The sequence below is a fragment of the Anolis sagrei genome, chromosome 1, assembly GCF_037176765.1.
Source record: "Anolis sagrei isolate rAnoSag1 chromosome 1, rAnoSag1.mat, whole genome shotgun sequence".
In the NCBI taxonomy this organism is placed as follows: Eukaryota; Metazoa; Chordata; class Lepidosauria; order Squamata; family Dactyloidae; genus Anolis; species Anolis sagrei.
Window position 1 is genome coordinate 204407001 of NC_090021.1, and position 27462 is coordinate 204434462.

Sequence of the window (27462 nt, forward strand, 5' to 3'; positions counted from 1 at the left end):
AAGTTGGGGAGAGGAGAGGAGAGGGGCGGGGCTGAGTGGAGGAGCAGGGGCTGGTGGGCTGCGTCTCTAGTCGCTCCTTCCTTCCTCCCTTCCTTCAGCCGGGTCTCTTCGCCTCCCCTTCCCTCTGCCGCCGCCATGCCGCTCTTCGCCCCCAACCCCTTCGAGCAGGATGTGGGTGAGTCGAGGGCCACGGAAGGGCCCCAGGGAAGAAAGCCAAGCAGGGCCTGGCCTGGTTAGCACTTGGGAGGGAGGCCACTGCCAGGTCTCTTTCAAGGGAAGGAACTGCCAAGGCCCCTTCTTGTTTAAGGGCCCTTCCACACAGCCCTATATCCCAGAATATCAGAGTGTGGACTCAAGGCCCTTCCACACAGCCCTATATCCCAGAATATCAAGGCAGAAAATCTCACAATACCTGCTTTAAACTAGGTTATCTAATCCAATTCAAAGCAGATATCTAATCCAATTCAAAGGCTGGTCCCCTTTGGGGCGAAGGGAAGACAAAGTGTCAGGCTAGCAAAGACTTCTCTATGCCGACAGTGACTCAAGGGGCCCATCCACACAGCCCTATACCCCAGAATATCCCACAACATCAGAGTGTGAACTCAAGGCCCTTCCACACAGCCCTATGTCCCAGAATATCAAGGCAGAAAACCCCACCATATCTGAGTGTGGACTTGGATAACCAAGGGCCCTTCCACACAGTCCTATGTCCCAGAATATCAGCTTTGAGCTAGATTATCAAATCCAATTCAAAGCAAATAATGTGGGATTTTATTCAGCTGTGTAGAAGGGGCCTAAGAAGCTCCTATGGAGTTCTTGGGGCCACTCGGCTGGCAGGTGACTTGAAGGCACTTCACACAAAAAGGCTTTGGGGCAAAGGGAAGACAAAGTGTCAGCCTAGCAAAGACTTCTCTATGCCGACAGTGACTCAAGGGGCCCTTCCACACAGCCCTATATCCCACAATATCTGCGTGTGGACTCAGGGCCCTTCCACACAGTCCTATGTCCCAGAATATCAAGGCCGAAAACACCACAATATCTGCTTTGAGGTGGGTTATCTAATCCAGTTCAAAGCAGATAATGTGGGATTTTATTAGGTAGAAGGGACCTAAGGAGTCCTTGAGGCCATTCATCTGGCAGGTGATTTGAAGGCACCTCAAACACAAAGGCTGGTCCTCTTTGGGGCAAAGGGCAAAGGGAAGATGAAGTGTCAGGAGAGCAAAGACTTCTCTAATCCCACAGTGACTAGACTGTTGTGAGCCAAAACCCCCACAATAACAGCTTAGAACTGGGTTACCTGACTCCACACTGCCATATATCCCAGCTCAAAGCAGATATTGTGGGGTTTTCTGACTTGATATTCTGGGTTATATAGCTGTGTGGAAGGGCCCTGGGATTTTATTCAGCCATGTGGAAGGGGCCTGGCGCATCTACATTGTAAGATTAATGCACAGCAATACCACTTTTAACTGCCATGACTCAGGACCCTTCTACACTGCCATATAATCCAGATTATCAAAGCAGACAATCCACATTATCTGCTTTGAACCGGATTATCTCAGTTTACATCCAGTTCAAAGCAGATAACCTGGATTTTATATGGTAGTATAGAAGGAGTCTCTGTGCTGGAGGATCATAGGAGTTGTGGTTTTACAAGGCTTCATCTGCTAAAAGGTGTAAGTGCCTCATTAGGCCACAGATTCCTTGATTCCATAGGATCACACTACAGAAGCCTAAAGACCCTTCTACACAGCCATATAACCCAGTTCAAAGCAGATAATGTGAGATTTTATACAGCTGTGTGGAAGGGACCATAGGCCATATCATCCAGAATATTAAGGCAGAATAACCCACAATATTTGCTTTGAACTGGAATATCTGAGGGCCCTTCCAGACAGGCCCTATATCCCAGAATCCCATTTTCTGCTTCAAACTGGATTATATGAGTTCACACTGTCTGGGATAAACAGAAAACCTGGAATCATATGGAAGGGCCCTGAGTCCACGCTGTCAGATAATGTGGGATTTTATTCAGCTGTGTGGAAGGAGCCAAAGTGCTGTCAAACTGCATTAATTCTACATTTCAGAAGCACCACTTGTAAGGTCCCTCTTACACTAGATATGACCAGTGGTTTGTATGTGTTTTAATGATGAATGTTTTAAGTTTTAACTTTAATCGTTTTAACTGTTTTAACTGTTGTGGTTTGTGGATTTTGAACATTTTAAATATTGTTGTTGTATGGCTTTGAGTTCCAATCTGGGGGGAAAGTGGGACATTAGTAATAGTAGTAGTAACCAGGGTTCCTTGGCATGACTCAGGGGATGCTGTGCCAATATCCAGCCACACAATTCCTGAGTCATTGGGGCAAAGAGAGAGTTTCCTGGTGAATGGGCCCCCAAGTGTCTCAATCGCGATAAAAGCAGGATATAAGTAATTATAATCCCCACCTCCATTCAGATATTTTGCACTGGCCAAAAAGGAGGTCACTCATTTTCTTGGGGTTGTGGCTGTGTATCATTTCAGACCATATTCCCAGAATGCAGACCATATTACCATAGCACAGAGTTGTTTCTATTGGCATGGGTTTGGGTTGTTGTGTTTTGGTTGGCGGTTTGGGAGGAAATGACTTTCTGATTAAGAGATTATTGTTCCGGAAATACTGTACTCTATATTCCTGAAACTGGGTCACAACTATTTCATGTTGTTTCTTCCAACTTATAAATATTTGGCCCGTTTCCCATGCGCAACATGGAAATGGGTCTCTTCATCTCTAGAATTTCTACTATCTTTGTGAAATGTTCTGCTGGCTGGGAGCTACCCAAGGGCAGTTCTTTCTCAGCTGTCAAATGTAGAACTGAACCTGAGAGCTAATGATTTGCCCAAGAGTAATTCAAGGGTGAGTCAGGTTTTTAGCCTGACTCCTGCTCTGGTTGTTTGTCAGCTGGACTGTTATCTCTTGTGTACTCAAGCAACCACAAAGCAGAACTATACTTCAAAGTAAGCGTCTTATGCTGGTCTTGCATTCACTGTATGATACACATGTATAAAAGAAGTGTTATGCCTTTGTCAGTCCAAAGCTGACCTGAACTTTCCACTATGACATTATTACATTAAAAACCAAGCAGAATAGGATTTTTCCTCCTTGCAGAAATGGCCTTATAAGTATTGTAATCTCTGCCACTTCCTTTGCTCACCTGCGGCATGTGACAGGTTATGTACTTTCAAGTATTTTCACTCTGAGTGATTTAAGGCTATGTTGGCACACACCAAGTCCTTGAATTGGCTCCAGAAATGAACCTTATGTCTTAAAGGTTGTTGTTCAATATTTTGTAGTTTAGAGGGTTAAGTTGATTTGGAGGTTGGGGATCTGGCATGGATGGCTGTCTTGATTTAACAACATAGATTAGTTCCATAGTTAGATTGAAAGAACAAAATATGTTTGTTTTAAAATGCATTGTGGTGTACAGTTTCACAGAATGTTCTGAAAGCATTGAGTTGAAATTAATGGATTTATTTGTTTTCTGTTTTATCTATCAATAATTGTTCGAAAATGACTTTAAAGAGCTTTATCGCTATCGGTATACTTTTTTGTACCTATATTGTAACTGCTGTCACTAGGCTGACTACATAAGTATTTGATCTTTAAGATAATGAATGATCTCGGTGGTTCATATTCCATCTTAAAAAGCCCAAAGTTCCTGAAAGGGGCTGGGCCTGGAATCGATTAGTCAACAGGTCATACGGTTTCACACAGAAGAGAACACTTTTCTTCATAACTTACAGTGACATCACTTGTAGTCAGCTATTAGCTATTGTATTTCCTGGTTGGTGGATAATTTGAAATCTGGGAACAGGAACAAGTTGTTAGTGTAAAAAGAATTATGAAAGTATGTTTTAGTCCTTATGTACATTCACCTAAGAGTCTAGGAGCTTATTTCTGCACAGGACTGCAGTGTTAATGACCCTAACTTGTATGTGTTAACAGATTTGACACTGAAGAGTATAGTGTAATTCATTATATTATTTAAAATAACATTTAATATGCAATTTAAACAGTCAAACATAAAGAAAGATATTAATTATATCAAAATAGTAGTTAAAAAGCCAGGAAACAAAGTCATTAGAATCTAACAAGAATATTGCAGCATGGTGGAAAACTAGAAAATGGCAATCAACTTGAGCACATTTCAAACTAACTGCAGTTCATCCAACACTCACACATGCATGCACACACACACACACACATGAAACATGAACTTAAAACGACATTTTTAAAAAGATTGTGACTATATTTTGTACAATACAAAATTATTAAAAACTTCAGTACTGTTCCATTATCTGGGTGGAGGCCACTAGGGAGTGCTAGGGAGAGAAGGATAGTCTATTTTATGGGGGTTGGGGTGGGTTGAAGGAGTAAAACCATTTCCTCCTGTTTTCCTGTTATTCCGCTCGTCTATGATATAAGAAGTGGGGAGGGGGAATGACCAGCGAAAAAAGGGGAAAATGGTTTTCCCCCTTCAATTGTCCCCCGCCCTAAAATGGACAGCCCTTCTCTCTCTATTACCCCCTAATGGCCTCCGCCTGGATAATGGAACAGTACCAAAAAGTTCTAATCAGATGTGTGCTTACAAATATATGTAATGTGCTTAATATTTTAGCTTTTGAAAATCGGTTAAACAAGCAAGAAACAGACAGGTTTGCTCTTTACATTCACAAGTTTATTAAAAGCTTAGATGTATTGGTTTTTTACCTGAACGAAGCAATACTATGCATGGTTACTCATATCCCATAGACTTCAGTAGCAAAACCTTAATTTTCGTTGTCAAAACACAAAGATGTTCTAAGAAGTCAAGATCTGATAAATATGAGGATTATATGCAAGGAATGCTAAGAATGTATAAACATATATGGATTCTGTAAATATATTATTTTAAAACTTTCATTGAAATACCAGTATGTTTCAGGAGAAGCTGTTTTGATACTATTTTGACAACAGAGATGTTTCTAGAGAAGCTCAGAAGCCATGTTACAGATGACAATGCATTCTTGTTAGAGATCTCGTTATGTAGCTTTCTAAGGCCAATATAGAGAGAGCTAACTGCAAATGGACTTTGATTTCTGGTACGATTTCTGTTCTCCTTTGTCAACATTATAAAAACCTTACACCAGTGAATTGTTCTGTTACATGTAAGCAAATTGCTTGCTTTTGATTTATAAAATGTTACAAAAACAAAATAAACTGAGGAATTAGTATTTCATTTGCTGTTATACTGAGTCTATTTTATATTTTGACAGACATGGAATAAACAAACCTGGGAAGCTATCTTGTCTCTTTATGTTTGGATACATTTTTGCTTGTGCAACCTGAGGATATGCACAAGCTACTTGTAGGCTTGAGATTTACCACTTGTTTTCTAGATCCTTATTCCTCTAGGATATTAGGAGCTGTCAGGATGAAACCTACTGTTTAGGCTATAGGGGTGGTTAACATACTTTTTAGGGGAAGGGAATTCTCTTTCAGGAAATCCTACTTCCCTGAAAAAAAGCAATTGTAAATCTGTACCCTATTCTGGACATTTTACAACCTAGAGTCCAACATGCCATTTTGAATCACGATACTAGAAAGGGAGGTGAGACCTGTTTTTAATGAAACATAGAAAGAATCCACATAGATTCTTGTTTGGAGATAGGAGAGAACCATTGTTCTAACAGGACAAACTCCACTGGTAATTTTGAAAGATTTTTGTTCTACTTCATGACTTTTTACTTTATGGTAGATCCATCTTACCTTATCTGTTAAGTATCTACACCAAGCCGCTGGGAGGTCAGCTAGAGAGTCAGACTAATGTGTCATCAGTATGTTGTTTGCTAATCTGAGGGCAGCAGCAGAACCTTGTAATAGTTGCTCAGGAACAGTTTTAGAGTAGGTGAACAGTCTGAAATATAATCCAACAAGATACTGATACTATAACTAAGGGAGGACAGAGGTGATCAGCTGTTCCTGAGCATGAGATCATCTATTTCTGTAAAACTAAAAGTCAATAGATCAAAAGTGAAATCTTCATGATCTAATGCTATCTCTGGATGTACAGATGGCAGTTGTGATTGCCACAAATGCCTAATGCCAATTAGGGGTCACAGCTGATACAGCACCCTGTTTTGGTTACTCCTGTTTTGACTATGTTAGGACCAGACTACTGTGGTGTTTTACTACACAAGACTACCTTCAGCTAGTGCAGAATGTTAAATCAATTGTCAGTTTCCAAATTCACATGAAAGTGTAAATACTAAATTTAGGCATGGACAGCTGTCATGGATCATGGCACAGTTGCTCTCATGGGGCCCATGAATTTACTGTTACTGACTTCAGTGATTTAATACTATGTTACTTGAGGAATTGTCTATGTCTCTAGATCTTTCCTCAATTCTGGTCTGGCTATAGAGGGTTTCAGAGGGCTTCTAATAACCACAGATGTGTGTGTATATTACATCAGACAGTTTCAGTCATGGTGTCTTACTTCAAAACACATGCTTAGCTTACCTCCCATATTCTATTACTTTATTTCAATCTAGGGTTTAATATGGATGGCCAACGCTCAATGGGGCATGCTGTCCCTCATGAGATCTTGAAGGAAACCCGTCTCCAACTTCCGTCATCCAGTGCCCTCAAACACCCTTTAGGAAATTCTTTCTGAACATTTTAAAATCACAAAAGGCCTTTTGAAAAAAATAATAGAAGGTGACCCACATGTCATTTCTGGTTCACTTTCTGTTTAAGAAAAAAAAGTATCTCCTAGGCCTAAAACCTTACCAATCTCTGTCTGGAAACCTCGCAGTGAGAGCTTTCATGGATAAAGTGAACATTTCTGTCCTTAGGCTTTTATCCCACTTCCTATGTGTTTTGCAATAGTAGGGAGCAATGTTAGTATACTCTGTCCCATATGATTGTGTACCTAGTTTAATAACATCTTAAGAGTGTAAAAAGACCTCATTTCAAGGAGGGGAAAGAATTACAATAATTGGTCTCAGTTTCTCCCCTGTTTGTGGAAGAGCTCCACACTCCTCACTCTGTAGCCCCTGATGACATTTTCCATGTTGTTTTGGAAGATTCCTGATGTGTCAAGGAATATTTGTGAAATGTGGGTGCCTTTTCCCTCCATTTGGCTCCAGGAAAGCAATGGGGCAGAAACTTTTTCCGCATGGAAGAAGACATTTGGATCTATGCCTATATTTGATGTTTTCAGTGTTTTTCTAATAAAGTTGTAGTCTGTAGTTATTTAGTTCTTTTATGAATTGCTTCACATTATTTTTAAAGTTGATATTTATTCATTTTGACACATACAAATGGGTTCACAACAACATAGAAAGTATTTGGGGGGGGGGGCGGGGGGGGGAGAACTATACATATGTATAGCCAAAAGTAAAGCGAAACTACACCATGCTATACTGACACTATGGCATATTGCTAAAGAACTAATATATTCCAATAAGAGTAATGCAACTAAACACTAATTAACTTAAGCTCAAAAGGATTCTGGCCGCCCCTCATAAACTGTAATGAAAGGAGACTGAAAAATCCACACAGAATAGCTAATAAAAGACCTATTTTTCTAATGTTACAAGTTGAACTAAATTCCATGTTGCTAGAATTGCTAGAAGCTATAAACACAAATTATTATAGTAGACCAGAGCTTTCCAAACTGTCGACTGCAGTGTGTAGGTGTGTTGCTTAAAGATAACAAGAAACCTCAGAGCCTATGTGAACTAAGCAATACATCATATATTTTAAAGATATAAATGAAAGGTTGTCATGATATGTTTTGTTCTCACACATTTTGTTATTACAATTTATGTATGTATCCGCATCTCTTGTAAGAGTTTGCTAGTAAAACTGAATTACTTTGTCACAAAATGCTGCATGTCTGAAAAAGTGCGTTACCAAAATGAAATGTTTGGAAAATTCTGCAGTAGACTCTCAGTTAACTGGTGCCAATTGTTATTCCTTGCTATCCCTTGCTCTATTGAATGTGTGATCAGTGCAAATATTAATGTTTTTTACAATTTCTTGCAACTGGTTCAGGAAAAGGGACCAAATGCACAACCCATTTTCAGCTGCACACATGGAAGTTGATTGTGTGAAACTTCACACAATCAACCCTTTCTTTAAGATCCTATTAATCTTTGCATAGAATTTTGATAAGCTATCAAAGACTTTTTTTTTCCCAGTAGAAAGAGAATATGCCAATAATATTCATGTATGATTTCATTGGCTGAAAATGAGTCTGATGAAATTAACGAAAATTCTCATTTAATTGATGTCTATGGATGGTAATTAACCAGGACAGCTAACGTTTGTGGCTGTTGGTATTATTTATGAATGGGAGCAGATCCTTTATTATTTGTTAACCTGCCACCCAGCAAATGGGATTTAAAGTAGCTAACAGTGAAATAAATCAACAATACCAGTAAAATACATCATTGAAAACAAAATAGTATAAGGCAAACACTAAGAAAACAATTTAGGTGAGTATTCCCAGCACAGCAGGACCAGTTCTTCTTCACATCCTGAATCAACACTTGAGATCGGCATCCCACATTTTTAGGATGGATAAGAATGATCTGTGTAGGATGTTAGGATTCCAACCCTTACATTTCTTTATGACTCACTGGAGGAGTAGCCTGATAAAGAAGCAAAACAGGGCTTCCTAGTCTGCAGCTGTGAATCAGAAAGGACTGAATGTAAAAACAGGACAGCATTAATTTGTGGTAGAAAAGACAAGGCCAGAGGGCCAAATGTACTTTAATGGAGCAGGGAGCCCCCTCTTTGAGAAGAGGAACTTATCACTTCTCAAAGCTTAATCTCCAAGTGTAAATCTTCAAAGTGAGGTGATGAAAATAAAAGCAAAACCTAAATGCAATGAATACAAAAACCTTAAGTATTTCTTTTATATCTTGCATATCGGCTTTGTCTCTTATAAAACCAGCTTCTTTTACATTATTTTTACAGGGATAGCTATACTTTCGGAGTGGGGGTGGGAAGATCGCATTGCAGAAGGGAGCTTTTTAGATATTTCATGCTTTGTCAGAGAAATTATTACTAAACAAGCGGTTAAATTCTGAATGCCTCTCATATAAAGTTCACCCTGATGCCAGAAGTAGATTAATAGGTTATATTTTCAAGAGACATTATATTTTAGTGTGTATTATTTGACATTAAGTTCAGTCCAGCCTTGGAGCCAGTGTGATGTTGAACTACAATTCTGGAAACCAGAGTTTGACTTCTCATTTAGTCACGGAAACCCACTGGGTTAACTTGAGCAAGTCAAACTTTCTCAGCCTCAGAGGAAGGGGAAAGAAACCCCACCCCCCAGAACAAATCTTACCAAGAAAAGCTGTGATAAGTTTGCATTAGAGTAACTATAAAAAATCAAAGTTTGGTAGCCCACTTTTTCTTACTAAAGTAATGGAAAGAAAAGCAGTAAGACATTAATATGCAAAGAGATCTTGTATTACCTTAGAGACTAACTGAGTGGATAGGTTTTTGTAGTCTACTTCTTCAGCTGCATCTGAGTTATCTTTACATACTGGTATTCAAGATTAACATAACTTTGCCTTTGATAAAACATACTCTTTAAGAATACAATATAATATAGTTGTATTCAGCCTGAAACTAGTAGAAAACAGCTGTAGCTTCATGATATTTTCCTGAAATGCCACACTTGCAGGTGACCAGTACTGTTTTTAAAGTTTTAGCAATTTGTTATTTCAGAGATAGAAACTTCTTTCTACAAACAAGCATAACTTTTTTTTAAAAAAAGGTTGAGATCTTTTATTAGTTTTATTCTGAGATAACAGACATTTTAAAACAAAGTGCCTGTGTGTTGAATTCCTTTTTCGCCACATTTCACCTATGGGATGGTTGAGAAAAGAGTTGAGATATATCAGACATGTACATAGCACCTGAAGTGCTAGCCTACAAAAATTTGCAGTGTTTGTACTTTGGCAAAGTAGTTATGAAAGGCATGTCTTTTTCATACTTCAAATGGTTTAAAGCTAAACATCATGTGGAATTGTGATTTTGTAATCGCAATTGCATTTCCCTCTACATGATGATAAATACATGTCTTGTTTATAGATGCATACTTTAGTGGGAATTCTCTGAACTGTGCATTTCAGGGCTTTAGAAATATAGTCAGGAAAATAAGGAAGCTAGTAATAGAGCCAATGAAGGCCCCTTGTGTTCTAAAAAGCTGTTGATTCACAAAATTCTATTTTTATTTATAGAAAAGGCGACAAATGAGTACAACACTGCTGAAGACTGGGGAGTTATTATGGATATATGTGACAAAGTTGGAAGCACTCCTAATGGGTAAGATACTTTCTACGGTCCGCCAAGCCTCTCTGAATTGTCATAGTGTTATTAGTAGACATTGTGTTTCTACTAATGAATCTCTGCCTGGATTTGAGCAGCAGTTCTATTCCGGATATTTTAGGCACACATTCAAAGTAAAATATTTCTCTTATGTAAAAAATGGAGGCATATCTAACACGCACAGAGTAAATGGAATTATCCACTCCAGACCTGTTCAGGATGGTATATACATACAGTCAGCTCTCCACATTCAGTGGGGTTAGGTGTATAGGATCCCTGCAAATATGGAAAAAACACTATTTTTAAAAGCTATATTTTTACCTGAGGGAACCCCTCTCTAGGAATCTCTAGATCAGTGATTCTCAACCTGTGGGTCCCCAGTTGTTTTGGCCTCCAACTCCCAGAAATCTCAGCCAGTTTACCAGCTATTAGGATTTCTGGGAGCTGAAAGCCAAAACATCTGGGGACTCATAGGTTGAGAACCACTGCTCTAGATGCTTCTTCGCGACTCATATGATGGACTTCTGCTAGAGAACATATTTTTTGTAATAACTCTATGTATCTCAGAACTCTTGTCAGCTGACACTACAATCCTCTTACACATTGTATCTTTTTGTCATTAACTGCCATTGTGTTGACTTTGGCCCTATGATTGAGAGACCTCCAAACTCCATTGTCCCCAGAAGCCCTGTTCAGATCTTGCAAACTCAGAGCCATGGGATTCTTTGGTTAAGTCTATCCAACTGGAATGTGGTCTTCTTTTCTTAGTGCTTTCTACTGTAATTGTCTTTCCTAGTTAGTTATGTCTTTACCTGTAGGTTCAAAGTATAAATTTCTCAGTTTAGCTATTTTGTTTTCTAGGGAGAATTCAGGCTTCACTTTCTTCCTATTCTTCATAGTGAATCTTTATTTCCAATAACATTTGTTAGGAATTAGACAAAACTGCAAAAGAGTGCATATTTGATTGGATATGACAAGGTTTTCTGCTTTCCTTAAATGCAGTTCACATCTTTTAAAAAAATCTGAATGAAAATAACCGGGATTGTGGCGCAGCTGGCTGAGTGTCAGCTGCATTAAGATCACTCTGACCAAAAGGTCATGAGTTCGAAGCCAGCCCGGGCTGGAGTGGGTGTCCAGCCATTGTGTAGCCCGTTGTCGACCTTTGCAACCCGAAAGACAGTTGCATCTGTCAAGTAGGAAAATAAGGGACCACCTTGTGTGGGAGGCTAAATTTAACTAATTTATGAGGCCATAAAGAAAGAAGACTCCGGGGAATGTGGAATGCGGAAGAACTTCATCGGTGTCGTTGATGGACGATGAAAAGCAGCAGCTCCCCTGGCGGCCAGAAAAAAAAAAAGTTAAATAGCCTTTGTCTGTTAAATGTTGTTTGTCAAACTGGCATTGAATGTTTGCCATATATGTGTTTACTGTAATCCGCCCTGAGTCCCCTGCGGGGTGAGAAGGGCGGAATATAAGAACTGTAAATAAATAAATAATAAATAAATGTGCGTAATTAATGAACCACTCAGTTTTTTGTAGCTGGACAACTTTATATGTGAGATTAACATTGTTAAATTTAAATCTGGACATCAGCATGTGATTAAAGCATAGGAGAAGCTGTTCTAGGGTAAAGGCTGTTTGGCTGTTTGTATTCCCCCTGCCCTATTGCGTACACAGCCTTTTTCAGGAGTAGAGGAAACATAAGTTTGATTCTCCTTCCTTTCCATGCATTGTCTGTCCAGAATTAAAAGATCTGGAAATGGCTACTGATAGAAAATGACATATTATTGAAACATTAAGTTGTGATTTAAATTGGGAGAAATATAGAGCCTGGTTTCATGGTTACAATTTTCACATTTCATTCTGAAAATATTTACTTCTAAGTAACAAGATTACAATGAAATAATGTTCCTAATAAGTGTGTGTCTGATTACATATACCGAGGTTGCAAGCATTACTCACTGAAGTCACTTTGACTTTGGTTTGACTAGTTAACTGTAAGGTAGACTTGAAGATGCTTGTGTTCGGTGTCTTCTTCTCTGCAACAGTTTTATACTTTTTTTACTTATGTGATTAAGAGTCTGACATTTGCATTATTTTATCTAGCGCAAAAGACTGCCTGAAAGCCATTTTGAAAAGAGTAAATCACAAAGTGCCCCATGTGGCACTGCAGGCCCTAACTGTAAGTATAAGTATCGTACATATTACACAAGTCACAGTTCTTCATAAAATAATAGTTATGAGATTTCATATTTGAGTTATGTTAATATTGTTTAGGAGATATGATGTAGTCTATTTTATGATTAATACCTTTACCATTGGTTAAATTGATAACATTTTATATTTTGTATGTTTACTCAATTATAACCACATTTTTTATTTCTTAGCTATTGGGAGCCTGTGTTTCAAACTGTGGAAAAATTTTCCACTTAGAAATCTGCTCACGTGACTTTGCCAGTGAAGTGCGTGTTATAATAAACAAGGTAAGACTCTGATTTTTATCATATATAGTGAAAGACAATAGAAAAATGAACTTAAACTGTTCATAGTTCTGTAGAATACATTTCTGGTATTAGCTTTGGTTACAGCCATGGGCATAATAAAGAGAATTGAATGGAAGAAGTAGGTGGGATAAGACTATACAATGCCATGAAATTACTTGGTACGCTTGGATTCTTTTCATTACTGTTATGAAGAAAATTAACTTTTTGTAATATCTAAAGTGACAGTTGCCATGCAGGGACAATAGACTGAAAGGAAAGTCTAGGTGTTCTGTGTAATAGCAGAGTGGGAAGAGTAGAAAATGAATTTTATCTTAAAACTTTAGCATACATTTTAATGATGGTATTTATAATTATTGGTGTATGTCTGTTACCAACGTCTGTTACTATGTCTTTGGTTTGGAATTAAAATGTCTAAACTAGTGGTTCTCAACCTGTTGGTCTCCAGGTGTTTTGACCTACAACTCTCAGAAAATCCTGGCCAGTTGAAGGCCAAAACATCTGGGGACCCACAGCTTGAGAACCACTGCTCTAAACCATGTGAAAATATAGGCCATAATTAGATTGACATTTTGCTAGGTTATGTCTAACTTAGTTTACCTTTTGGTTAAATACCTGACCTTCCATAATATCATGATTACCATTTGAATTTTGAGGACTAACTGGGAGGAAACACAAGTCCACAGCTCTGTTAGAAATCTCCCTTAGAGATTCTTGGTTCCTCTCTATAACTTTGCATAACCTGTATTGTAAACTGTGCTGTCATCTCATAATAAAGAGGCTGTGCCTCTTTTGTTTTCTGTTTTTAGGCTCATCCTAAAGTATGTGAAAAATTAAAAGCTTTAATGGTGGAATGGTCTGAAGAATTTCAGAAAGATCCACAGTTTAGCCTGATATCAGCAACTATTAAATCTCTAAAGGAAGAAGGGGTTACGTTTCCCACTGCTGGGACACAGGTAAGCATTTTTGCGGGGATATTTAAACATTTCTAGATACAGATGGGCATTTAATGAGGGGACCTTGTTCACAGGATTTTTGAGTAGCTTACAAATATAAAAACACATGCCTTAATACTAAAACCACATCGTTATGTATTATTTGTTTCCTTATTAACATAGTTGGGTCTGCCCCACTAACCATGGAGGATGACTTCCAATCCACATGGAAGCAGGCAGTAGCATACAAAATCTCCTCATTGGGATTTTCTCCAGGTCTACTATTAGCTATGGATTACAATCAAGCTAAAGCACTTATTAAACAATGTATCACAGACACAGAGCGCCAACTAGATCTGGCCTCGGTTCCAACCTTCCTTATCAATGAAGACAGCAGATATCTTGCCTCCCCTATGCCATATTTAACAAACTTAGAGGTTCCCATTCATCGAAGGGCTTTCACCCTGGCTCGATGCCACGCTCTCCCATCAGCTGTACTCGAAGGCCGCTACCGGAAGATCCCTTTCCCAGAGAGACTCTGCCCCTGTGACTCGGGTCATGTAGAAACAATAGAACATGTGCTCCTTCAGTGCCAGTTCTACAGGGATATCCGTGCCAGGCTTATTTTACCTCTGATATGCAAGCACCCAGGCCATTCAGGACAATTTTATACCTCCCTGCTACTTGCAGATACCAATTCAGCTACAACCTACAATGTTGCAAAGTTCTGTGCAGCAGCATACAAAATCCGTCAGGGAATGACTAGTCCCAAAGTCAACTGTGTGTCCAGTAATCTTCTTCCCTGAATCTGCAATTTGGTGATGGGTCTGGGCATTGTATGTTTTTATCCTGTTTCCCCTTCTGCTCCCTCACCCATATTGTTATTTAGTAGTTATATTTATATTTTTAATGTACCAAACATACCAAGTTTGTATGAAAATGTGACTCTATTTCCTGTGCTGGTCAATGACCGAAATAAATGATTTGATTTGATTTGAACATAGTTGGGTCACTGTAGCATAGCTAAAGTTAAGATCCAAGTATACATAAAGGATTATAATACCAACACACATACAAGCACTGTTCATTTATTACTCATTATGCTTTCCTCAGCTGAGTGGAGCACTCAGCCTCCTTGACATCATCCCTTTTTCACCTGGAACATGACTACTCTGAAGAGGAGCAGTTCTTGGAGGTTCTCCATAAAAGGAAAAACCCTGAAACACCAAGGGTCTTGCTTAGGTAGAAAGCGTTCCCACTGAGAAAATTTCTCTTTAGAATCATCACTTTAAGTGTGAGAAAAGCAATGTCTGATGAGGTGGGGATATATACAACAATATGTGATGGATAATGGTTAATAAGGGCTGCAGAGTGAATTCAGCAGGTTATGGAATCCTTATAATGAACAAAAGTGTTCATTTGTTGCATTTTCAAGAGAACTATCTCCAAAATTAACTCGATTTATTCAGTCTTCTCATGGGGCAATCTCACTGACTCGGTCTCTTCTCCCACTCATTAGACAGTTTTGTTATAATAATCTAACATTTAAAACCAGCGTAGTGTAGTGATTTGAGTGTTGGACTATGACTTGAGACCATGATTCAAATCCACTTTAGCTATGGAAACCTACTGGGTGACCTTGGGCAAATAGTACTCTCTTAGCTTGAGAAGGGTAACAAAGGTACACTCCCACTGAACAAGTCGACAACAAAGACCTCATGATGGTTTTTATCATAAATCAGAAATGGCTTGAAGGCACACAACAACAATAATCCAACATTACTTTGTGACTGAACTGAGCAAGCTGAGGTGCCTCTAAAATAGACCTGGTTGTTCCAAACACAGATTTCTATCTCCTGTTGGTTTGCTTGTTTGAAATATTGAAAAAGTTTGCCACAAGATAATTACATTAATACAGGGCTATTTTTAAAGTACTCATAAATATAGTACTCTTTCCACTTGGTGTAGCATATTTATATTTTAAGTACATTTACAGAGTCCTTCAGCTGCTGCCAAGAATGGTGCATCATCAAGCAAGAACAAAGAGGATGAAGATATAGCTAAAGGTAACACATTAGTCACCATATGTCTTAAGTCATAAAGTATAACGTATTATTATGATTACATTCAGATGCACAGTTGGGTGTCTAAAATGCATAACTTTGGAATGGGCAAAGTATTTTTTGAGTTTGTGGAGAAAGTAAAGAAAATAAGAGGTAATTTATATACTCATGTATAACTCTGGTAATTTTAATAAAAAAAATAACCCCCCCCCCAAAAAAAAACTGGGTTGAATTATCCATAGGTCAGTGTGAGCACTGTATCTTAACTCTTACAAAAAGGAGGAGGAACCACCTTTTCTGAGTGGAGTGACAAAAGGCAAAAGTTTAGTCTATCCTAGGAGAACTGAAATAAAGCACTTGACCGCCCCCCTTTACTTTCTCTGTTGTAGTAGTGCTGCTTCTGGCCTTTTTGAATGCCTTGGAAGGGAAATAGCAACAACAATGGCCAGGCACAGTTGGACCATTGCTGTGACATTGGTTCTTTCCGCTCGCCATAGAATGATTCTCAACTTATCCACAGGTCATATCAAGATCCATAATTTCAGTCCCCAAACCTGCCCTCATCTTACACATGAAGTTGACTTATATATGAGCATATACAGTAGTAGTATATGTGTTCTTTTGAAAACTTTTCTTTTTGCACTTAGGAAGAATGTAATCTCATAACAATTTTTAAATGCATCATAGTTTTGCAGTGTAGCTTGTCAAGCTCTGGCACTGATTTTTTAAAAGATTGTTAAAACTTACAAAGCACTTCATGAAGTTGGATTTAATTTCATATATTTTACAAAAAGGCATATTGGTTTTCTCAAAATAATTTTCTAAGAAATCTTGAGTTAGTTTGTTGTACCTATGGAACAGCAAATATTGTTTTGGAAATCACAGATCTTTATAGTGTGAGTTCTCTGTGGAGTGGGGCCACTGGGGGACCATGGGGCACCTGTGGAAGAGTCAGGGATGGATGGGATGCTGAAGAGAATGGCAGATTGAGTGCCCCATCATCCCTTTGTGCCTTAATGAGCTCTGAAGGAGTTTCTAACCTTCTTCTTGCTAGGGGTTTATAAATCCATTTTTGCTGTTCTGTTCTTCTTTATACCCCAATGCTGGGAGAAGTTAATAGGTCTTACCATAGAAGAATTTGGGTTTTTTAAACACATAATTATATGTAATCCCTTTTGGGTTGATTTGACTCCAGAAGACAGTGAAAAAAAGACTCCATGTTCAGAGGCTTTACCAGACATGTTTCAGGATCTAAAAATTACAATTTCATATTTAATTGGATTTGGTAAAAAAAAGATTTTTTTTGTTTTCCAAATCATAGCTATTGAATTATCTTTGCAAGAACAAAAACAGCAGCAAACAGAAACAAAATCTTTATACCCACCTGTAGAAGTTCAGCAGAACAATCAAAAAATCTCTAGAAAGGTGCGGGCCTTGTACGACTTTGAAGCTGTCGAGGACAATGAACTCACTTTCAAGACTGGCGATATTATTGTTGTTTTGGATGACAGGTATGTTGTACTTAAAGTAACATGCCAATTTCAAATGTTATAACAAATGGATAATTGGTAGGTTTCTTCTAAGGTAGCTGAAAATGTAAAAAAAAACTGTCAAAGGCTGACTCATGAGTCAAAATAAATCCTAAAGGTTGTATTTTAAATAGTTATGCTGAGTCCATTTCATAGTCAGAAAACTTCAGATAACTCTGGTGTCTGAAGGTTTGAGGAAAAAAGAGAGACTGAGTTGTATATACATAAGAAACAAATTCTCAAATTTCAACTTAGGAAGGTCCTTCCTCTCTTGTGTGATTTGTGGAAGATCTTGGGCAGTTGTATGTTTTGCCCTCCTTGTTTTTAACCTCAGAGCCCGGTAAGCTTAGGGAGTACCCTGTGAAATTCTTAGTTTAGTGGGAATTAGTATTCAGGTGTTCTTGATCTTAATACAGCATGAATTCTATACTGCAACAGCTTTCTTTTGCAAACCAAGCAGTAGAGGTTTCTGTCTGAGTTTCCTTTAAAAAGCTAGAAATTGGTTGCTGTGAGTTTTTCGGGCTGTATGGCCATTTTTTTCCATGTCAGGAGCGACTTGAGAAAGTGCAAGTTGCTTCTGGAGTGAGAGAATTGGCCATCTGCAAGGACGTTGCCCAGGGGATGCCTGGATGTTTTACCAACCTGTGGGAGACTTCTCTCATTTCCGCACATGAGAAGCTTGAGATAACAGACAGGAGCTCACCCTACTCCCTAGATTTGAACTGCCAACCTTTCGGTCAGCAGTCCTGTTGGCACAAGGGTTTAGCCCATTGTGCTACTGTGTTCGTCTGTAGCAAGCATCCTCAGAGGTTTGTAAAGCTAGAAATGGAGGAAGATGAATAATAAGGACAATTGATTGGTAAATTAAAAGCTGTGGCTTTGCAATTTGAAGCAGCAGCAGGCTCTGGAACGCCCTCCCTAAAGAAATTAGACAGGCTCCCTCCCTAGCTTCCTTTAGGAAAGAATTAAAAACATGCACGTGGAAGCAGGCATTCGAAAGTGGTTGATTTATAACTTTACTGTGATGGTGGTTTTATAATTGTACCAGTGCCAACTGGCTTGAATTGGTTTTGCATCTGGTGTACAATTCAGCAAAAACTTTTAATTCACGTTACTTTCTATTGTGTTTTTGTTACGATTAGTCTGTCAGGTTTTGATATTGCTGTTTATGTATTAGGTTTTTATTTTTGCTTTGGTTTTCGTATTGTGTTTTATTTTCTGTTTCTGACATTGTTGTTTATGTATCATGTTTTATTTCAGTGTTTTTGTACTCTTTTATTTTCTGTAAGCCGCCTGAGGCCTGTTTGGAGAGGGGGTGGGATATAAATAAAGATTATTATTATTATTATTATTATTATTATTATTAATCCTGCAATTCAGATTGTGGTGTGTTGAATTATGTATCTTTATTACTTAGTGATGCCAATTGGTGGAAAGGAGAAAATCACAGAGGAATAGGATTATTCCCATCTAATTTTGTGACCCATAACTTAAATGAGGAGCCTGAGTCAGGTAAGTTGAATACAAACTTGGTTTTGAAAGCACTTTAAAAGTCAAGCATAAACTATTGCCCACTTTTGTGCAAGGAATCACTATGAAATGGAATGACTTATCCAAAATCACTCAATACCCGTAGGAATGGGATTTAAATCCTCTGACTCACAATGCCTAATTGTTCTCTAATTGCCAACTCTTCTCCTCTATGCAATGTGATGGAAGATCTTGTGCTTTCTCAGCAATAGCTTCCCATATGTCGGCTGATCATATATTATTTCAAGACAAGGCTGTTTCATTTGCTCTAACGCTGCATATGGAAATGGGAGGAAATTGTATTTGCTCAGAAAATTGGTTCTTAAGTGCAGTGTTCCAGCCGGATCAAAAATCTTCGCATTGACAAAAATAATCACACCAAAACATTCAGATATCTTAAGATAAAATGATTTAATTTACCATCTGGGTTCTGAACTTACAGCAGACATTACATTTTTTAAAAATGCCATCTTAAATCACAATTGCAGAATTTAAAACTTGTATTCCATGTACCCACATTTGAAGAGTTGCTTCACCTAGGGTACCATGTTTTATGAGCTGTGTTAGCAAGACAGATTAATAGAAAAATATTTTGGGTTTAAAGAGCTGTTCAGCAGTGGAATACTCTGCCTCAGAGCAAGGAGGATTCGCATTCGCTGGGGTTTTGAAGCAGAGGCTAGATGGCCTTTTCATGCATGGCTGGATGGGGTTGGACTGCATGGGCCTTGTGGTCTCTTCCAACTCCATGGTTCTGTGATTCTAAGAGCCTAATGTTAACGCATTCCCTTAACAGCAACTATGGAGAAGAATGTGTCTTCTGAAGAAAGTGCAGAGGAAACTGCAAAAGCGGAGCCTGAACCAGTTTACATAGATGAGGTACATAATTCCAGTCAAACAGATAACGTTTTGTAAATAAGCAACTATGTCAAAAGTGAGAAACAGTATCTTGTACACCCGAAGAACTCTGGTACTTCTTTTCTCTCTTTAAGAATAAGATGGATAGAACATTGCAGTTACTCCAGAGCATAGATCCAACAGACCCTAAACCCGATTCTCCTGATCTTCTGGACTTGGAAGGTATTTTCATTTAAGTTCTACTAAATATAAACCCCTGTTGCAGGACAGTCCTGTACTGTCATGTTCATATTCCTTTTCCCCCACTAAATTAAAGTGAAGCTTGAATAAGAACGTTGGGGAGGGTTTCCCTTGCCCAACATTATTTGAAAATTATAGTTGCATCTCAGAAACATTGCACATTGCTTGCAAACGCCTATATTTTCTTGGATAAATAATCGGCTTTTTTGTATTGCTAGGTGTCTGTCAACAGATGGGTCCCATGATAGATGAAAAGCTAGAAGAAATTGATAGGTAAGGCAATCTTCTAGTACTTGCAAGTGCAGTAAAATGAATGTATATTTAGGCACCATTGTAGTGCTTAGATGAGTTTTCCCAGATATCTTCCATTTTGTCAGGTCTGTTTATTAAGCAATCAAGAAGAAAGCCCAGTTATACTTGATTGTGTGCAAACAAAAGAGAGAGAGAAACATTGAGACTAGAATCCAGACTAGAGTAATTGTCATATATGTCTAGATTTTCAGGAAGAGCAAAACCATCCCCTGCATTTCAAGATTAGGAAAACTAGCAATCTTTTCCTAAAGACACTATCTAACTCTGACAATGTGACTTTATTGGGCAAATATGTAATCATTGAAAGCACTTGGTGCTCTCTTCTGCATTAGGAAACATTCTGAGTTGTCTGAACTGAATGTTAAAGTGATGGAAGCTCTGGAACTCTACAACAAACTAGTGAATGAAGCTCCTATGTATGCTACATACTCAAAGATCCATTCGTCAGCTCATTACCCACCTTCATCAACTGGTGTTCCAGTACAGGTAGGGGCCTTTTTTTCTCTCTTTTTTTTTTTTACTTTTTGAAGTCTTCTAGCAAGATTTACCTATTTCAAAACGGATATAGAAGTGTGAAGACAAACACATTTTTGTTAGGATTTAAGTATCTAAATCCTGCTTTGTGACCTAACATATGCTTCAAGTAAGCCTCATTAACTTGTCACGAATTCATATCCATCAAATTCAGCTTTAAATGTTTGCCATATAGGTAATAAAGGTTTGCCACATAGTTTTAATATGTATTTGCCATATATTACGGTTTGGTTTGGGCCCAGGCTATCTAGAAAACCGCATCTCCTTGTACAAATCTGCCCAAGATTCTTCAATCAGCCTAGGAGGCCCTACTTTCGATCCACCCCCACCCCACCCCCATCTCAAGCACAGCTTGTGGGAACAAGAGAGGGGGCCTTCTCGGTGGTCTTCCCCCCCCCCCCCAATCTTTGGAACGCCCTCCCCAAGGAGATCAAAATGGGCCCCTCCTTACTTGCTTTTAAAAAGCAACTTAAAACATTTCTATGCTCTCAAGTATATGACGAAAAGGAGGAATAGAGCTTGTAACACTGAGAAACGGAACGGAATAGGAAACAGATTTGATATGCTATCTTACCTGGCTTTTAATGGTTTAAATGTTGATTATTTAATTTTTATTATTTAAATTACTTGTTTTAACTTGTGTAATGTATTTTATTGTTTGCTGTTGATATTTTTACTTCTGTTTTATACAGGCATTGAATGCTGGCCTTTATTATGTTGGAAGCTGCCTTGAGTCCCCTCAGGGTGGGCTACAAATAAATAAATAATTAATAATAATAATAAATAATAATAATAATAATAATGCTTCATATATATATATATATATATATATATAAGCATAAACAATACTATATTTTCACTTTCTTGCATAATTCACTTCAAAAGACATACACAATTTAAGGGAAGCTCCCTTGAGTTAGTAGACATTTCCCGGTTGCTTGTGAAAATGTCTTTGTGGGGAAATGTGTGTCAAGAGAGCTGCAACAAAAATCTGTCTTTGTGAGTGGAATTTTAAAATCTTTTTAGGGTCTGAAAATTTGCCGGACCCTAAACATACTTAAGTGGGTTGTTGTAGGTTTTTTGGGCTATATGGCCATGTTCTAGAAGCATTCTCTCCTGATGTTTCACCTGCATCTATGGCAAGCATCCTCAGAGGTTGTGAGAACATGCTTAAGGTTAACAGGGCTGGCGATCAAGGGTTAAAGAACTGCTACTTGAGCAATTCAATATCTTCAGTTTTGGACTGTTGCATGGATATCCAGTGAGCTTCTGGAAATGAATATACAACAATTTAAAAATACTCTCAAGGACACAAACAGTGCTATTCAATAAATGCTTATTTTTTTATTTCTTCCATTCCTTTGGGCAACATGCTCTTTGTGAACTGAATGAAATGATTCCAAAATTATGCTTTTGATATTGGTCCAAATCAAAACGGTAATGTTAAGTTTATTTAAGCAAAAACAAAGGGGGGGGGGGGGACTTGCAAGCAGTAATTAAATGAAAAGGGGGAAATGTAACTGCATATATTAGGCAGATTTTACATAATGAGTGTGAAAAGAATAGTTACCATGGAAACTGCCACATGAAAGATTATGCATTTAACCATTATGCTTTTACTTGAGCTCTCACAAATGATGAAAGATTGATTGTGTTTGGGGGTGTGAAAGAAATTATGAGTATTTGACATCTCAGGTGCTAATAATCTCCTCACTTCAAGATAATGCTGTTCTTTGTTGAGAATAAAAAGTCAGTGGGGATAAATGCCTTAGAAAAAGCACAAGGATATATTGTACAATGGCCTTTAATTTGTAAGCCCAGTTTTCAAGAATAACCAGTTTTTAAAATAACTCATGTACATAAATATTGAAATATGTCTGTTGAGATGGCTCCATTTCTTGGTTTAGTAGAAAGAATGATCCTATCCCAAAATGTTATACAGAATCATAGAGTTGGAAAAGACTGCAAGGGCCATCCAGTCCAACCCCTGCCTTGCAGGAACACACCATCAAATCACCTCTAACATATAGTCAGTTATCTCCTTCATAGCAGTTGGAAATAATATCTTGTAGTGTCTAGCTAAATTTATTACCTGCTTCCTAAAAAGTTTTTAAAACTTTGGTGACCTCCCAACCATCTCATTTGCATTATATAGGCCAATCTGTTTTTTGGGAGGAAAGGCATTAATGTATATGCTTGGACTCCACATTGGGAAATAGGCACGGCAGAAATTAATAAGCATACCAGCTTTCTTCAAACAAATAGACTCGAGGGTCTACTTTTGGCTACAGTAATAATGATAGTGATCATAATCGTGTTACCCAGCTCCCCTCAAGACTTGAGGCAAGGTACAAAATAGATATTTTGAGAATGATTGCCATTTGACCCTTAATTGAAAGTAATTTTATGTGTGACCTGAATGCTTTTTTATTACTTTTGCCTTCTGCCTCCTGATGGGGAAAGCCATGCTCACTACCAAGCTCTCTACTTATCCTGGAGGCTCTTGGGTCTCTTAACTGTGACAGAGGTGCTACTGTGTCATATCATCTTTTCTTAGCTTTCTTTCCCTAAGGAAATCTTCATACACCTAAAAGGTGCCTTGTTTTTTCTGTGATGTGTCAGACTTCTGGATCAGTGTTTGTCTGGGTAGTTGTCCCTCTTACTTACTAGCCATGCAGTGCTGATTGGCCTTTTGTTCTGTCTCTGCAGCAGCCGTATCCCTTGCATCCTCACAGTGGAAACTACGGGGTCCATGGAGTCCCTCAAGGGTATAATCCCGGAAATGATCAGATTGGTCCACTGAGGTCCTTGCCTCCAAATGTAAATTCTTCAGGAACAGCTCAGACAGCATATTTAAGGTATTCCATTGGCAAGACAGTGCCAAACTCTTTCTGCAATTTCATTCTTTAAGCTTCCAATTATATAATGTTTCCAGGATTTGTGTTTATTTTGAAAGCTGGCTAATGCCTTGGTTTGTGTTTCAGCACCGGTCTAGATTCTGTTTCCAATCCTGCTTACGCGAACCAGAATTCCTGCCTCCCACCAGCTGGTCCCATTCCTTACTCCCAACACATGACCATGCCAATGGATATGCTGGCCTACCAGAACACTGTAACCAGTTTGCCCCAAGGAGTATGCTACCCAACAGTTCCTGCTCACTCGCTTCCTCAGCAGCAAACAAATTACCACCAGCAGCCTCTTCTCTAAAGACGGAGCCCTCCCTCCTGAAAGCAGTCTTGGATGTTGCTGACTGTTGTAATTTAAATATTCCCTCCATTGATATGAAAAGTTGCTTCTACTCAAGGGCAAAAAGGCAACTACACAAATATCAATGTTAAAGTTAATACAAATTCAGATCTTTTTCTGCATAGCTGTTAAAATAAGATGAGCTGCTGATGTGTTCAGAACAGACAGCCTTCAGACCCTGGTTCTTGTAGCGCTCTGTCTAATATCCTGCCTATTTACGGAACATTTCCTTGTAATAAGTTTCATACGATAAAGCTTTGAAAGCAAGTTCATTTATGCATCTCCTCCTGTTTCTTCTTTCCAGGCTTTATAAGGCCACTATTTTTATGAAACCGTATAAATTTGAAGTGCTATCTCAAACACCAATTTATTTAGCTAATTTGCTTTTCAGTTTGCTTCCCTCCTAGCTCATCTTAACAGATTGCATTTTATGATGGTTGAGTAAATTAGCAATAGTGAACTTGGGAGGAAAAAAAAACTTTGAATGACAGAAGTTGTTAATGGCCTTCATAATTTCTCCCAGGCTGAATTTCTCATTTGTACTTCTCTGAAACTAGTGCCATTTATTGTGGTGGAGTAGTTCTTATTCCTTGTCTGAGGAGAGTCTAAATAGTGTGATATTGAATGCAACTTGATTTCCAAGCCTAAATTGTTCTGGTGAAATGATATCCATTGTGTTGTCTCTGTGTTTTTTTCCACTGACATCGCTTAATACTTAACAAATATGAAAGAGAAGCCTTTAGCATTGGAAAGACATGCTTATGCCATAATTTTATTTACAGAGGTGGGGGTATTTTTGCCTTAATTGTAAACATGCCATGACAATATACTATTGTCATTGTAATCCTAAAGCAGTGGTTCTCAACTTGTGGGTCCCCAGGTGTTTTGGCCTACAGCTCCCAGAAATCCCAGCCAGATTCACAGCCGTTAGGATTTCTGGGAGTTGAAGGCCAAAACATCTGGGGACCCAGAGGTTGAGAACCACTGGCTTAAAGGGTCAGAAAAAGTAACCTGGCCTGATTTTTTAGAAGGAAAGAGAGCCCCACCCCCACCCCCGCTCCCGCTCCCCATTCCTTTGGAAGTTCTTCATTGTCCATGTATGTAGCTAGCTATTTAACAAAATTATCTTAACAGGAGAACTTTATAGGTCTAACTTACATGCTGCCATTGAGGGTATTTGGTGGAGGGAATGAACAGTGATTTAGAGGAGCAAAGGGGGTGGTTAAAGGCATGTGAATAGGAAGGCATTTGTACATTAGTCTCAAGGTTCTTCTGCAGTTTTGTTGTCTATTATAGAAATGTATATTTCTTTGTAGTGAAGTTGACATTCCAGATCAAACCTGCCTGTCATCAAGTGACTTTCTGTTCTTATTACTGGTGCTAACTAGGTTGTTCAGAAGCATCATAGTAGTGATGAATAGTTTCATGGTGGACCAATGTGTGTTTGGCAATGGGAAGGGAGGTGTCCTCAGAAAAAAATAATCACTTGTTGGCGATCGTTCCTTTGTACTTATTCTTCATGGGGATTTTTAAATTATTTGTTAGAGATCTAAAATGGCAACATGGGACGTGTGTGTGTGTGTGTGTGTGTGTGTGTGTATCTCCTTTCAAAACAGAGTTAATTTAAGAAGGTGCTCTTTAGAATCCCTATCTGGAGCAAAATCAGTTTCTCTCTCTCAGCTCAAACATTTTATAAGTGAAATGAAATCTTTGAGCAGTTTAGCTCCTTCATATTTGTCAATACATAAGGCAATTGAAATTTTTATTGATTCACATTCTTTGATACTACATTATGTGATGCCCAATATCTGACTGTGGTGTTGAGTTGAAGTGATTGTTTTCATTGTATTTTGGTCTTTATATAATATATATATAAATATAAATAATGTCTGTATATATCTGCTTGTTTGGGATTTTATACACAACTACATATTTACTCATTCTCTTCAAAAAGAATCAATGATTTTTAATGAGGCTGCTTTTGGCTTTATTGCTAGTTGCTGTAATCTTAACAAGGCATTTAAGCAGGTTGTAAATATGTACAAATTCCGATGTTGAAAGTGTCTAGTGTTTTGGTGTTAATGGAGATCATCTATTTCTCTTTCTAGATTAAAATATTTATTGCTAAAGCGTGATCATAGTTAATGCTGCCAAAAGAAGCAGCTACATATTTCAGTAGCAAGGTCCCAGGCTCCATTGGCATCATTGAGTGTTATGCCCTGAATCTGAATGGAGTAGAGAATGTATTGCAGGCATATACCTATTTTTATATTAAAAGTAAACATGAAATGCTTGCTTTTCATATAATTGAGTAAATAGAAAATTGTAATAAGGGTTATAGTGTGATTTGTCTCATGGATTTGTCTCATGGATCTTAAAATAAGATACAGTCTAAGTTCAGAAATCAAATTGAATTTCAAAAACCCTATTTTCTCCCCAGTTTAAATGTTGTCTGGTGGCATTACTCATCCAAACTAGAGCTCTGCCTGATTCTGCTTTTTTAAAAAAAGATTCATGGTTTGAATTCCCAGAGAGTTGGTATGTAGCATGTTGGAAATCTCAATATTTCTCCTGATCACCCCAAATTTTAAGATGGCGAGACTGTTAAACATGCCTTACTGCTTGTGTGTTGACTTGATTTTCAGTTGTGAATGTCCCATGTTGCAGAAGAATCAGGTGAAAGGTTTCCAGTTAAAAGGTGCCTCTGACATGTTACTGCTGTGGTTTTCCAGACTACCTTTCTGTTATCTTTGCATGGAGTTACTTCCAGTGCTGGCTGTTCATCAACAGAATGGGGGCTCCATTCTTCCCTCTCTACGTGCCCTGGCCAAATCTTTTCTGGAAAGTCAGGGGAATCCTCCACAGTACATCGATCAGTTCAGGAAGGACCCAAGAGCAGGCCCTATTAGATGAGCAGAAGTCTCCTTGCATATGTCACAGCGTTGTGTATAGATCATATTTGTTGCAATAAGCTTAACTTGTAGAATATTTGACTGCTTCCCCCCCCCCCCCCCCCCCCGGTATATTCTTAGTTGGAGAAACTGGCAGGACACTGAATGAAACTGTTTTAATCTTGAGTTAATTGGTGAAAGGAAAAGGGGATATTGCATAGTACTGGAATGAGAATGCCTTAGAAAGATTTGCTCTTTGTAAGAGGTTCCCAGTGTGTTTGCTTGTCCAATTCACACGAAGAACTCTTTTCTACAGCAAAAGACTATTTGGGTGTTTTATACAAGCAACCTTCACTCTTTAACAGTTTGGATTTTGATCGTGTGAATTATCCATCCAGAATCTTGTCTACATGTTTGCGCTGACTTAAGGAAATAAAACTTGTTTAACAAAAA

General features: G+C 38.3%; 1 protein-coding gene across 2 annotated transcripts; it reads left to right on the top strand.

Annotated features, from left to right (window-relative positions):
• Positions 1–27462, top strand: STAM2 (signal transducing adaptor molecule 2). 2 transcript variants are annotated; one of them, XM_060776917.2, is made up of 14 exons: positions 1–175; positions 10286–10370; positions 12480–12555; positions 12761–12856; positions 13684–13830; positions 15806–15875; positions 17194–17383; positions 18819–18913; positions 19725–19807; positions 19921–20008; positions 20245–20299; positions 20671–20824; positions 23582–23730; positions 23857–27462. In XM_060776917.2, the coding sequence occupies exons 1-14, from the start codon at positions 136–138 to the stop codon at positions 24077–24079; spliced, it is 1551 nt and encodes a 516-aa protein (XP_060632900.2). In that variant the 5' UTR covers positions 1–135; the 3' UTR covers positions 24080–27462. The 2 variants fall into 2 exon arrangements, with proteins under 2 accessions (XP_060632900.2, XP_060632908.2); XM_060776925.2 differs by having other exon boundaries at positions 17263–17383.

Bases quoted from the DNA above. Each gene is read 5' to 3' on its own strand.
- STAM2 (XM_060776917.2), top strand. From the start codon at position 136: ATGCCGCTCTTCGCCCCCAACCCCTTCGAGCAGGATGTGG. The intron at 12,857-13,683 runs GTAAGACTCTGA...TTCTGTTTTTAG, and splicing joins TGCGTGTTATAATAAACAAG to GCTCATCCTAAAGTATGTGA. The intron at 17,384-18,818 runs GTATGTTGTACT...TTTATTACTTAG, and splicing joins ATTGTTGTTTTGGATGACAG to TGATGCCAATTGGTGGAAAG.